Source organism: Parasteatoda tepidariorum, chromosome 3 (assembly GCF_043381705.1).
Source record: "Parasteatoda tepidariorum isolate YZ-2023 chromosome 3, CAS_Ptep_4.0, whole genome shotgun sequence".
In the NCBI taxonomy this organism is placed as follows: domain Eukaryota; kingdom Metazoa; phylum Arthropoda; class Arachnida; order Araneae; family Theridiidae; genus Parasteatoda; species Parasteatoda tepidariorum.
In genome coordinates, this window is record NC_092206.1 from 55,602,084 (window position 1) to 55,615,778 (window position 13,695).

At 31.5% G+C, this 13,695-nt stretch overlaps 1 protein-coding gene across 1 annotated transcript in view; it reads right to left on the reverse strand.

Moving 5' to 3' along the window:
* Window positions 1-13,695, reverse strand: part of LOC107452261 (cadherin-like and PC-esterase domain-containing protein 1) — a 250,281-nt gene that overhangs the window by 79,604 nt on the left and 156,982 nt on the right. Inside the window, exon 7 of the mRNA XM_043040510.2 lies at window positions 10,317-10,401. Within this exon, the coding sequence (XP_042896444.1) occupies window positions 10,317-10,401 (85 nt within the window). The remainder of the gene's footprint in view (window positions 1-10,316; window positions 10,402-13,695) is intronic.

Sequence of the window (13,695 nt, forward strand, 5' to 3'; positions counted from 1 at the left end):
CTAATATTGTATCTACTTTGCATTTCCTGAAAATTTCAGCTCACTCGCATAAGTCCTTCATGGTGTTGCAATTTTCACAAACATGAGTTTAGTTGATTGAGTTTAGAAATAGTGAAATAAAGCAAATGCTATATTAAGTTAAAATCTATCCTAAAACTGCAGTATTCCAATCAACTGAATATAAATTGAGTGAAAAATCAAATATGAATGATGGTTATTTAAAAAAAATATCAATAGAGGAATATTAGATATTAGTCTAAAAAATATAAAGAATTTGTTAATGTCATTTTTATTATTGATATTTTTGAAGCGATTCGAAAAATTGAATCAGAGCTTAAAACCTGTTTTAAAGTATTGATTTGAATCAGCTATTTAAATTTAAGCGATCAAATTAAAATTACTTCGATGATTCGTCTCGCCCAACTCGTGTATGTCACAGTTGATATGTATATGTTACATGCATTATATTTGCACTAGCAACATATATTTCTTTAATAAAATTTGAGAATAGCAAAAATTTCGCGGATGAAGTTGCCCTAATAAATATAATTTACATTTTTCTTTCGAAAATTGATTAAATAAATTTTCTAGTCTAATAATAAAAGTAATATGTCAAATTTGAAGATACGATGTTTTGTCTAGTTTATGAAGAAATATATACACTCTAATTGTAAATACTGCAATAGATAAGTTAAATAAAATAGTAAAGGTATTTAACAATATCGTGATAAGTAGTTGGAAATAACTAAATTTCCGTGTGTCTTCATCTACGAAGCTTCAAACATTTAATTAATTAAATCAAACCGAAATTTAAGTCAATATTTTGAAAGCAGATATAAAACTCGAAAACTTTAAAATTATATTTAACAGACATAAATTGAATAGAAATGAACTTTTCAAACAAAGACTGAGGAAACGATTATAATAAAAGAGCAATTGTTTAAAGGAAATTTTAACTAACCGTCTAAAATAAACCAAAAGAGTCTCTTTAATTTTATGTTTAAAGCTAATTCTTTTTTATAGAAAATCTTTCACAAGATTTCATTATTATTCTGTGCGTAGCTACATAAACGTTCGCAAATCCAATTAAATTTTCCTCTGTGTCAACTCGAGCGTTCTTAAACTAAAAGACTTGATTCAGTTGGAAAGAAAGGCAAACATTTACTGCTTTCTATTTTTAAAACAGATAACTTTGAAACGATGTCAAGGAACAAAATGAACATTTTAATATTCATTTTTTGCCGTATTTGCGTAAAAAACCTATTAGCATCTCTTGTTTTATTTAATATTTTTTGAATAGAATTACAGTTTTATTAGGTTTGGAGTTAATGATGGCGACAAATGTTCTACAACAATTTGAAAGGTAAAAAGTAAAAGAAAAAAAAAATGGAAAAATAATCTTAGTATTTATGGCACGAAACTATGTGTCTTCCCCCAAAAAGTATATTGCATAGTTTACTTTTAAAAATAAACACGATTATGTTTAATATCTTTTATTTTATTTTTATGCTATGTTTATGACTTATTTCAAGAAATAACCAATTTATATTTATGAAAAATTTTGTATTTTTATCGTGGTCATAAAAAAGAATTTACATAGAGTAGATTTACAGCGTCATGCTTTGCTTTGAAACTTGGTTAGTTTACATTTTATTTTATGATGAAATACGTATATTTATTAGGTATTGAAGAATGATAAATTTTTATAACGCAAAATGGAAATTCTCGCAATTGGGTATTTGGAAGAAGGGTAGTGATTATGCGAAACCATGAAATTTAAATCAGATTTAATTGAATACTTGTAAGCGACGTCACGCGGGTGTGTTGAACTTGATTGGCTTCTGAGTTGACAAATACCACTATTCATGTACGATGACGTCACTTGCAGGCATCCAATTTGATCATGACGTTTCAATGTTTGGGGTAATAAGAAAGATGGGTAAAAATATACTTGAGGGTGTCCCTTGGGGAAATTGGCCACTTATGTTTGGCGCCCTTCCTGTTTGGGTGGAACACCGTGGTAACAGGAATGGCGGCCAAAACATAATGATATTTCAATAAAACATTTGAAAATTTTAACAAAACATCGGCCAAAACTTTATAAAATTATAATGAAGCCAATATAAGCAAAATTAATTAACCCAATAAAATAAATGAAACCAATGTAGGTGCACAGAATTCTCTAATAGCACTTAGATACTGTCTAAATTTATCATGAATATAAACTGTGTACCTCCATCGCCACATAAATTCAGCAAAATATGAATCGAAAACGGCGTCTGTGGTATCGGACTGGAGGGGACATTTTTTCCTTAAGTCCCTTTTTATGACTGCCCACATTACTTCAATCTTATTGACCATAAGCAAAAGTAATCTCACCAGTAGGTATCCAACGTAGAACTAACGGAAATTTGAAATTACATATACCGTTGAACATTTAAACATATAAAGCTAAAATCTAAACCTATCAGAATCACGATTGGGTTTCAACATCGCCCAGCTTGGCGATCAACCGCTATCACAACTTGGCGAGAATCAAGGGGCACCCTCAAATATAGTCTACACGAAAGATGCTTTGACAAATACAAATCAGTATTTTCTGGTGGTGATTGTTAAGTTTGTGGTAGAGGGGGCATGTAAGAAAAGTCATGACGCGTATCTTAGAAATGCATAATTGTCCTTTGCGCAAAAAGAAAAAAAAAACTGAGCTTCAGTAGATTTACGTTGGCTAAATTAAACCAAAACTTTAAATGGGAAAAATAAAATGCAAATTTATTTTTCTTTTGTGTTAATGAAAGGAGAGTTTTAAAATAATTCTGAATACCAAATTATTGATACTCTTTCTTGCTGCAAGTGTTTGATCAGTTTTAATTCAGTATCTTTGTAACAATAAGTTCTGCATTTTATTAATAAAAAAATCAATAATCGTCGGTTTAATTGACAAATATGAATTAATTATTTATTAAACATACGCTTGTTGCACTGAACTTTCTCCTACTGCTTACTTTTGGTATTAAATTATTATTTTTAAAAACTAAACAAACCTTTGTGCAAAGCATGTACGCCAATTTTTTTTAAACATTTCACTCAGTTCGTCACGTGTCATTGGGCTCTGAACAGCTTACGTAATTTCACGTGAACCCCAAACTGTAAACTTGTGGTTCTCAGAATTTTAAAATATTTCAACTGAATATAGAAATCAGGGTGAAAAAAAATTGTGATCGCCACAAGGATATCACAGGTTACCCATTGGCAAAATGTTTGTCTAATTTTCTGGAAAAGCAACTTTATCGTGTTTTCATCTTGGACATCTTTAGCTGTTAATTCTGAACTGCTCGGTACACAATTTAGCAGACATATTTGAATGCAGCTCAGACACATTCTGTGTAAATTCCTTTAATGACTGAATAGACATTGAACAGATATTAACATTTTCGGATTGATACAATGGTGTTGCGTGGAGAATTTGTAATGACGTCATCGTACATAATCTGTAACATTTTATTCATTAGTTTAATACTTATATGAATTCCAATGGCAACAGTTTATTAGTTTATGTTTTCATGGAGATTGTTAAGAATAGATGTGGATCACTTTTCATAACTTGTAAATATTGTAATAAAGGTGTATAGAAAATTAGTAAGAGTTTTTCGATACATCTGACATTGTGGTGAAACCCGGACGTGATCGTTTGCATTTAAGTCAGATATTTTTATACTCTTATTTGAAAAAGTTTTAAGTTTGGAATTCGAAATGGATCTACTCATAGTGAAAAGAAAGTCGGTAAGAGCTTCTTTTACTCGTTTATATAATATTTTAATTGCGGCTCTCGATAAAACTGAATTAAATTTTGAAGATTTAGAAAGTAAATTATCATCTTTGGAAAGAATTTCTATTGATTTATCGAAATTAGATGAAGATATATGTAATTCCATTTTGATAGAAGTCGCCAAAGCAGACGATTTTGAAAAAGAATACTGTATCATTGAAGAATACAGAGAAAAGTTAGATTCTGTTCGTGTTCGTGTAAAAAGGATTCTTAATTCTCGTGAACTGAAAGAAAAAAAAGATAATTCGGTTAAAATTGAAAAAACTAAACTAAAGCTTCCGAAAATAGAACTTGTACATTTCAGTGGCGAGATAAAAGATTGGCTGCATTTTTGGAGCCAATTCAGTAGAATACACGAAAATAAATCGATGGACGATGAAGATAAATTTCAATATCTTATTCAATGCGTGACAGTCGGAGGAAGAGCTCGTGAAATAGTGGATAGTTACCCACCGACGGCTGATAATTATTGCAAAGTTATTGAGAGTTTGAAATCAAGGTTTGGCAGAGAGGAACTTTTAATTGAATATTATGTTCGGGAACTTTTGGCTCTTGTCGTTAAAAATGCTACAAATTTAAGGAATAAGATGGACATTACACAATTGTACGACAAATTAGAATCCCATTTGCGATCATTGGAATCCATTGTCATGACATCTGACAAATATGCCGCTATGTTATTCCCTTTAGTGGAGTCATGCATCCCCGAAGAAAATCTACGAGTTTAGCTTAGAAGTCCTTTAATTAATAAACAAGAGAATTCTTATAGCGATAAATTGGCTCAACTGTTAACATTTCTAAGAACGGAAGTAGAGGGTGAAGAACGGATTGCTCTAGCAAAAACTGGTTTTAAACAAGCTGAAATAGTTGAAAAGAGACAAAAGCACAGAGAAACAGAATTTTATCCACCTACGGCCAATGATTTAATATCTGGGTTCAAAGAAAAGGCAAAGTTGAACTGTATATTTTGTAACAAATTACATGAAAGTAAAGACTGTTTTAAGGGACAGAAACTGTCATTAGAAGAAAAGCGAGAAGCAGTCAGAAAATATAAATGCTGTTTTTTTTGTTTGAAACCAGGGCATTTATCGAGAAACTGCAGATCCACTGTACGCTGCATGGTCTGCGGAAAGAGACACTGGATAATAATGTGTCCTAATTTATCGCCAAGTCAGAAAGTGGCGATTCAAGAAAGTCAAGAAGCGCCACAAAATCTTGCTTTAGCCAATCACAATGTTTCAGAAGAAGTTTTGCTGCAGACTTTGCTTGTTGTGATAAATCATGGGGGAAAACGTAGTGTCGTTAGAGCTTTAATCGATACTGGCTCACAACGCTCTTATGTATTAAAAGCCACAGTTGAACGAATGAAAATAAAACCTGTAGGATTTGAATCATGTGGTGTTTGGTGGTTGCATGACAAGATCTAAACACAATGCCTATAAATTAAATGTAAGCAGTATTCATGCAAACAAAATTTGCGAAATGCAAGTCTTAGACCAGCCAACCATTTGTGGAATGATACCTAGAGCAAATGATGTATCTTGTTTAAAAGAGTTAGAAGAATTGGGAATCCAGATAACAGACCGTGGTAGAGGTAGACCTCCTATTGAGCTCCTAATTGGAGCAGATATTGCAGGCAAATTGTATACAGGTCAAACGCAAATTTTAAAATGTGGTCTTGTTGCTGTGGAGACGCACTTAGGTTGGACTATCATGGGAAGGTCTGAAAGTGATAATTGCAAAGACAACACTATAACATCGCTATTTTTACAAAGCCATAGTATAGAAAATCTTTGGAAACTGGAAGCGATAGGAATTGGAGATCCTTGTGAAAGTATGAACACAGAGTTATTGGAAAAAGTGGCCTATGATCATTTTGAAAAGACTCTAAAGATTACTGAAGATGGGCGCTATGAAATTAGTTTTCCTTGGATGCAAAGTCCCGACGAATTACCAACTAACCGCGAACTTTCAGAAAAACGATTATTGTCCACTTCTTGGAGAGTCAGTAAAGCTGGAAAGATAAAAGATTATAATGCTGTGTTTCAAGAATGGTTGCAATGCGGAATAATTGAAGAATGCTTGGAAGGGCCGGGTCACTATTTGCCACATCATACAGTGTTCAAACCAACTTCCACTACCACACCTGTTAGACCCGTTTTTGACGCCTCGTGCAAGTCGAAGGGAAATATTTCGTTAAATGATTGCTTAATGAAAGGTCCAAATTTGCTCGAAGACATCCCAACTGCTCTTCTTAAATTCAGACAGAAAAAAATTGGAATTGTTGCTGACATTAAGAAGGCGTTTTTGCAAATTTCAGTAGCAGAAGAGGATCGCAAGTATTTGAAATTCTTATGGTGGGCAGATGAAGAAAAAAGGTCTATTAAGGTATACCAACATTGCAGAGTTGTTTTTGGACTTAATTGTAGTCCGTTTATACTGGGTGCTGCTTTAAGACAACATTTAGAGTCATTTGCATTTTCTCCATATCAAGATGTTTCAGAGATACTTAAATCTGCTTACTATGTGGATAACTGTGTTACTTCAGTTAGTTCTGAAAATGAATTACAAAGATTTGTAAAAGTGTCTACATAGATCATGGCCAAAGGAAAGTTCGAGTTGAGAGGATGGGAATATTCTGCTGTTAAACGTTCAAGTGTTCCTATGGTCCCATCACAAGTTTTAGGTTTACTATGGGACAAGAATGAAGATGTTATTTTTTGTGATACTCAATCTATTTCAAACCATCCAGAAAAGATAACTAGAAGGTCCATTCTTTCCATGGCTCAGCAAGTATTCGATCCGCTTGGATTTTCATGTCCAGCTACGTTGTATCCTAAGTTACTATTACAAGAGAGATGGAGGTCTGAATTGGGCTGGGATACTGAGGTTTGTGAGGATACAAAACTCAAAGTTCTAAATTGGATTGGAGAAATGAGGAAACTAAGAGATTTAAAAATAAAAAGACAAGTGTTTCCTGATAATCATTTGGAGTCAGAATTACATACCTTTTGCGATGCAAGTGGTTTATCTTACGCTGCCGTAGTTTACTTGAGGTGTAAGACAGATGAAAATATTTCGGTACAATTATTGATGGCTAAATCCAGAGTGGCACCATTAAAGAAGATTTCTATACCCAGGTTAGAGCTTTTAGCCTGCTGTATTGGCACACGTTTGGCTGATTTAGTACGGAGAAGCTTGAATATAAACATTAAGGAATTCTTTTGGACGGACTCAACTACTGCGTTGCAGTGGATTCAAAGGGAAGAGTCCTGTGGTGTGTTTGTGAGGAACAGGGTCAAGGAAATCCTTAAGACAACCACAAAGGAGAGCTGGAGACACATTCCAGGTGATTGCAATCCAGCGGATCTGCCTTCCCGGGGGTGTTCTGTGGAAAAGCTTATAAAATCTAGATGGTGGTGGGGGGGGGCACACTGGCTCAGAACGCCGGTTGGAAGTTGGCCAAGTACAGAGTTGAGGACAAATGAGGAAGAAGTACGCCTAGAAATACACAACTGTTCAACACTTTTACTTACCGAAAGCAGTGACGAATTTTTATCCTATTTCTCAACTTATACTAGAATTATACGCATGATGGCATGGATATTAAGATTTATTCACAACTCAAGAGACAAAACCAATTTTCGAAAGGGAGAATTATCAGTAAAGGAATTAGATGAGGCTGAAAGAGTTCTCATAAAAAGAGTGCAAGGAGAAGTATTTACTCCGCAATTTATCAATAGTTTAAAGTCTTTAAACGTTTTTACAGATGAAAATGGAATTTATAGAATAAGGACGAAATTAACTGACAGGAAGGATACGGATTTGTTTAGATACCCTTTTCTTCCGAGTAAACACAAATTCGTAGAAGTATTGATTCGAAAAAACCATTTGGAACTTATGCATGCTGGATTACAAACTGTTCTATCTAACTTAAGGGAGAAATTTTGGGTTCTAGGTGTAAGACGATCTGTTCGCCACGTAATTAATAAGTGTATAAAGTGTAAAAGGCACACAGTGAAGTCTGTTGAAACCGCTCCAATTTCCTTACCAGAAAATCGTGTCAAGGACGCTTCAGTTTTTGAAATTGTAGGAGTAGACTTGGCTGGTCCTTTGATATTGAAAGGTGGGCAAAAGAGCTGGCTTGTGCTTTTCACGTGCGCGGTGTTCAGAGCTGTACACTTAGAATTAGTCAGTTCGTTGTCTACCAAAGACTTCTTACTCTGTTTAAGAAGATTCATCGCTCGTCGAGAACGACCAAGTGTTGTATATAGTGACAACGGTACGAATTTTGTAGGAACGGAAAACCTTTTCCGAAGCATTGATTGGAGTGTTGTCGAATCAGAAACAACAGTTAAAAGAATTGTGTGGAAATTTATTCCGCCCTCCGCCGCCTGGTGGGGAGGGTTTTGGGAACGCATGGTACAAATGGTCAAAAAACTCTTGCGAAGAGTTTTGGGAACGCATGGTACAAATGGTCAAAAAACTCTTGCGAAGAGTTTTGGGAAATGCTTCACTTAATTATGAAGAGTTAATGAGCCTTCTCTGTGAATGCAAGGCAGTAATAAATTCAAGACCTTTATCTTATCTTTCCGAAGATAGAGAAGATTTGATGCCACTGACACCGGCAATGTTCTTACAAGAAATACGATCGGTGGGAGTACCCGATATTGATAAAATAGATTTGAAGAAAAGATGGAGATTTCAGCAAGCTCTTAGACTACAAGTTAAAAAAAGATTCAGAATTGAATATCTCGGACTGTTAAAGCAAAGTAAAGAGAGGCCAAATTGTTTTCAACTAAGCATTGGAGACGTAGTCATTATCGAAAATGACTCCATAAAAAGAACTCTGTGGCCACTGGCTAAAGTGATGGAAGTTTATCCTGGTAAAGATGGAAAGGTTCGAGTAGTGAAATTAAAGACATCTTCTGGAGAATTGATGAGACCTGTCCAACGCCTTTATCCGTTGGAAATAAGTTCTGGTGGCGAATCTACTGTTAAACCATCAGAGACACAAAAATCAGTTTTAGCTGATAAACTGGTAAAAGATATTACGACCAGATGTGGTCGGGTGATTAAGAAACCTATTAGATATTTAGATGACTGAAAGAAAACACTATTTATTATTTAAGTATAGTATTATTATTAAGTATAGTACATTTAAATTTAAGCTTACGTATTAGTGTTTCAATGCTTATTTTGGAAATGTTTCTTTTTACTCTTAGATATAGTATATAATGCATTTAGTAATTTTATATGTAGTTAAAATTTATATTTATTGCTTGCTTATGCATTTTTAAGAAATGCTCTAGTTGATTAAATAATATTTAATCAAGGTGGGAGGATGTTGCGTGGAGAATTTGTAATGACGTCATCGTACATAATCTGTAACATTTTATTCATTAGTTTAATACTTATATGAATTCCAATGGCAACAGTTTATTAGTTTATGTTTTCATGGAGATTGTTAAGAATAGATGTGGATCACTTTTCATAACTTGTAAATATTGTAATAAAGGTTTATAGAAAATTAGTAAGAGTTTTTCGATACATCTGACATTGGTGTTTGAAGGAGATTGTAAGCTGCATCATACACCCGTTTCAGATTCACAAGTTTATACATGAAATATATTTTGAGAGCCAGACTTTTTTTTTTTAATTTTACAAGAACAGTGAATGAATCATTTACATTGCATGGAAGACAGTCTACGGTCTTGTGCAAGTCATTGGGTACGTTGACAATGGATCCTTTTATCCCTAACTGGTGAAAGGGATTCGTAGAGCCAACTTTCGTTCTTCGGTAGGGTTAAATTTTCTCAACCACTTTGTACTTTTGTGAGGGACGGGCTTCATGCGTGCGTTTGCGAACAGAATCCTTTCGTTTTTCCGTTTTTGTGTAACGCTTAAGGTATTCCCGTCTACGTTCTTTGGCTTTTTCAGCCTCGGTAAGGTTAGGCCTTGGCATCGTTATTTTTTTTTTGTTTGCTTCAACTCTAACTTTTGGGAGGAAGTCAATCAGTTTGGACACTCTTTATTTGTGATATTCACCTGAATTGGTATTGAAAACGATCCAGTTTGAACTGTAGTTTAAAATTTCTGATTCTTAAGTAAAAGAATAAAAATAAAAATATCGTTCAAATGACGAAATTCTCTTTTATTCACAACTCAAGAAGTATTTGTGGGATCTCTCTGGTTCTATATCTCAAAAATAAACTCATCAATTTAATGCATAACGAAATTAAAAGTGAAAAAAAGAATTCTAAAAAACGTATCAAACAGCTGAGGTCGCCATAGCAATGCATGAGCACTGTTTACTATTACTCTTAATTATTGTAGTTGAAAAGTGAGGACGGTATCAAATCCAAGCCAAGACACATTTAGCTAATGGGTAATAAGAACTGTCAATATAATTTCTGGAAAATAAGAGTTCCTAGAAATTTAAGTTAATTGGAATAAATAATTTTATGAAGCATAAATGATAACTTACACGACAGTCTTTTAGCAGCATTTGTTGTCACACATAAAGAATCCTTTTGCCATAGAACGTTCCGAATCCCAGGTATACGATTCACCTAGAAGATACTCTTGTGAATTAGGTAGGATCATAATGTACGCAAGCTACTAGAAATACACTAATTATGTAAAATAAATGTAATTACTAATAAATCTAATTAACGCTCTAAATCTTAGAAGATAGATTCTGCTTGTATGTAAGGGTACCAGATTAAATTTTTTTGGCCAAAATGGTCACTAAGTTTTTAAGTCATTAAGAAAAAGGCTAATTATTTACATAGAGCAGTAATAGAGGTAAAGTTTTTGTGCCAGTAATAAAACCAAGCTTCTGGAGACCGATTAGGTGGGGAAATTTACTACTTTTCGTTTCTTCTTGCTTTTTCAATGGAAAAAAAATCAATGCATGAATCTTAATTTTTTTTTAATATATGGTCGTTTATTATGCTGCATTTGGTTGTAAGGAAATATTCGTTACAAGAGGTTTTTATCGATTTCATACCTGGGTTATTTATTTTCTGGTATTACAATTGTATTATTTACATTATAAATGATTTTTTTTGCACATTCTTCTTCTTCTTAAAATATCATATAGATCCTGATTATTGTATTTTAATCAAGTTAAAATCAAAATTTATAAATTAAAAACATTTTATAAATTAATATAAACATAAAAAAGCAACCATAGAGTAATAATTATGAAGAATTATTCTTTATTTAAACATTTTTTTTTAAATTTAAAATGTTCTAGGAGAAGTTTCGGCAACATTTTTGTCTCTTTGTTGCTTCGCTTATTTATGTTCAATATTTTTACTCTCTCTAATGCTTTTAAAGGAATAAATTCTTCATTTTTTTTAAAAATTTTTCTTTTGTTTTGGGTTATTTTAGTTCATAATATATTTGCTCTGAGAGAAGAAAGGTTATAAAATATTATTAAAAACAATTTGATAAATAGATCAAAGTTTTTTTAAACACTTATTTGTTAGTTCTTTAATAAATTTGTCAGATCTTTAATTAAAATTTTCAGATTTATTTCAAATGCAATATTACATGAAAAGAATCGAAAATACTAGCAATTTGAAACTGGTTAACCTTATAATCATAGGTGTAAAGTTTACATAAAATTGGAAATTTTAAAACAGGAAAGTGACTTTCTTTAAGGCTAAGAATTTTTTTATTCTCAATTTTTATTTCATATTTCAATTCCTTGAAATGTTTAAATTCATTTCTTGTAGATGTTCTACAAAATTCCAACTACCTGAAAAAATTTTCATGATCTTACAAGATTTTGCACCATTGAAAATCGTATACTAGATTAAAATTTAAACGGCTGTTTAGATGCATCAATATCGTTAAATCAATAAACAAATAGTATGCAGGGTTGTTGCGAAATAACTTCAGATTGAAAACTTCTGAATCAAATTGCAAAAAACTTTCTTTACAAGACACGTTTTAATCGTATTTAAAACCATTCTAAACTAAAAATTTTCTTAACTTTCTAAAAGCGTAAACAATTTTGTATAGTTTACATAATCTTTATAAAATTGGAATTCCAAAACAACTTTTATCTTGCAAGATCCAATATTTTATTGTTCCGCGAATTCCAACACCCCTGGAGCTCTAAACTTTTCTCCTTTCCTTTCAAAAGTGCGAAACACAAATCTACCAGAAAAGAGAATTCATCTTAACTGTCATATGACGCCATTTTTTTTTCTTCCAAAATTAAAATTACCGACAGAGAGGGATCACGTGACAGTAGGGACTCTGATGTTGAGGAAGAAAAGGAAATATGACAGCGCGCTTGCTTTACCTGATCAATGCTCTATGGATTTTTGTCTTGAATCAGTTTCTAAAAGTTAAAGTTAAAAACTAACTTAAAAGTAAGAGCTGAATTTTCAATTTTATGTCGTGTAATTTTTTGTCGTGTAATTTTTAATCGTGTTATTTTTTGTCATCTTTATGTTTTTTTAATGTGTTTTACTTTGCATATTTAAATTAAATTTAATAAAAGCAAAAATCCACCAGTTTCAAATAAATTACCAACTAAGGCATTATGCTGACGTATTTTAAATGATAAAATTTGGTAAATGACGGAAAGATTTGTCTGGACAACATATAACGACTAAATACGAGAAAAATAAAATGATTTAATCAATCGTATGCAATTGTTATGGTGCATAGAGACAGGAAATAAATATAACGCAGATGCATTCCTTTATTTCATTTATAAATAAATAGTACAACATTTTTTATTGTGGTCTAAGTTTAATAGTTAAAATATAGAAGTAAAAATTTTACTTTGTTGTCTCATATTCTACCTGATTACAAAACAATAAATTTACTGAACATAGTTTTGTTATAACGAAAACTAACAAGATATAGTCATTGGTTTTATGAATGTAATTAAATTTTTTCCCCACAGTGAAAATGGATTTAGTTCCCTTATACAATTGCCACATTTCCCAACACTAGTTCACAAAATTTTACTTTTATATTTAAAAAGCTTTTCTTCTTACACTGTGGTCAAAATTTTACAGGTTTATTCAATAGCAAAAATTGCTTGTTTTGTTGCAAATTATTATTTAATTCGATAATATAGTGGAATTCATTTTTTTATTAAAATTAAGTAAATAAGAAAAACGAGTTTTATCGTGGAACATATACAATTAATAAAATTTGGTACATAGAGTGGAATGTTTTAAAATGTTTAGTTCTATTTTCAATACTATTAGAAATTTATTCTATTTTTTTTACCCAGTTCATTTAAAATTTTATAAATTATTTAAATAAGCTATATTTAGATACATTTTTTTTGCTTTTCAAGGCATTTAAAATTCTTTAAATAAATCAAAGAAGTGTAGATTGGGATTGGACACTGTCCCTTGGAGCTTTTACTGTACATAAAATCTTATAATTTACAATTATCGCGATTACTTATTATTAGGAACTCTCACTTTTAAATTATTTTCCTTCATTTCTCCAAGAAATTAAAAAATTATCAAAATAAGTGGGGTACATAATTTTAAACTTTTATGTGAAGGATTAAACTATTTCTAAAATGTTCTGTTTTTTTTAAATATTAATTTATTATTAACAACAAATTATTTATTAATTATTTATTATTAATTAATACTATTATTAATTATATAACATATTAATATATATTATTATATTATTAATTATATAATTTATTATTAATAAGGTTGTCCAATGCTATTAGCATTGAAATAAAAAAATGATTCCAGTTATGGTGAGTTTAAATTTGATTACTATTAAATTTGATTGGATTATTATTAATTATAATATAATTAATAATATTATTAATTATAATATAATTAATAATATATTATTAATTA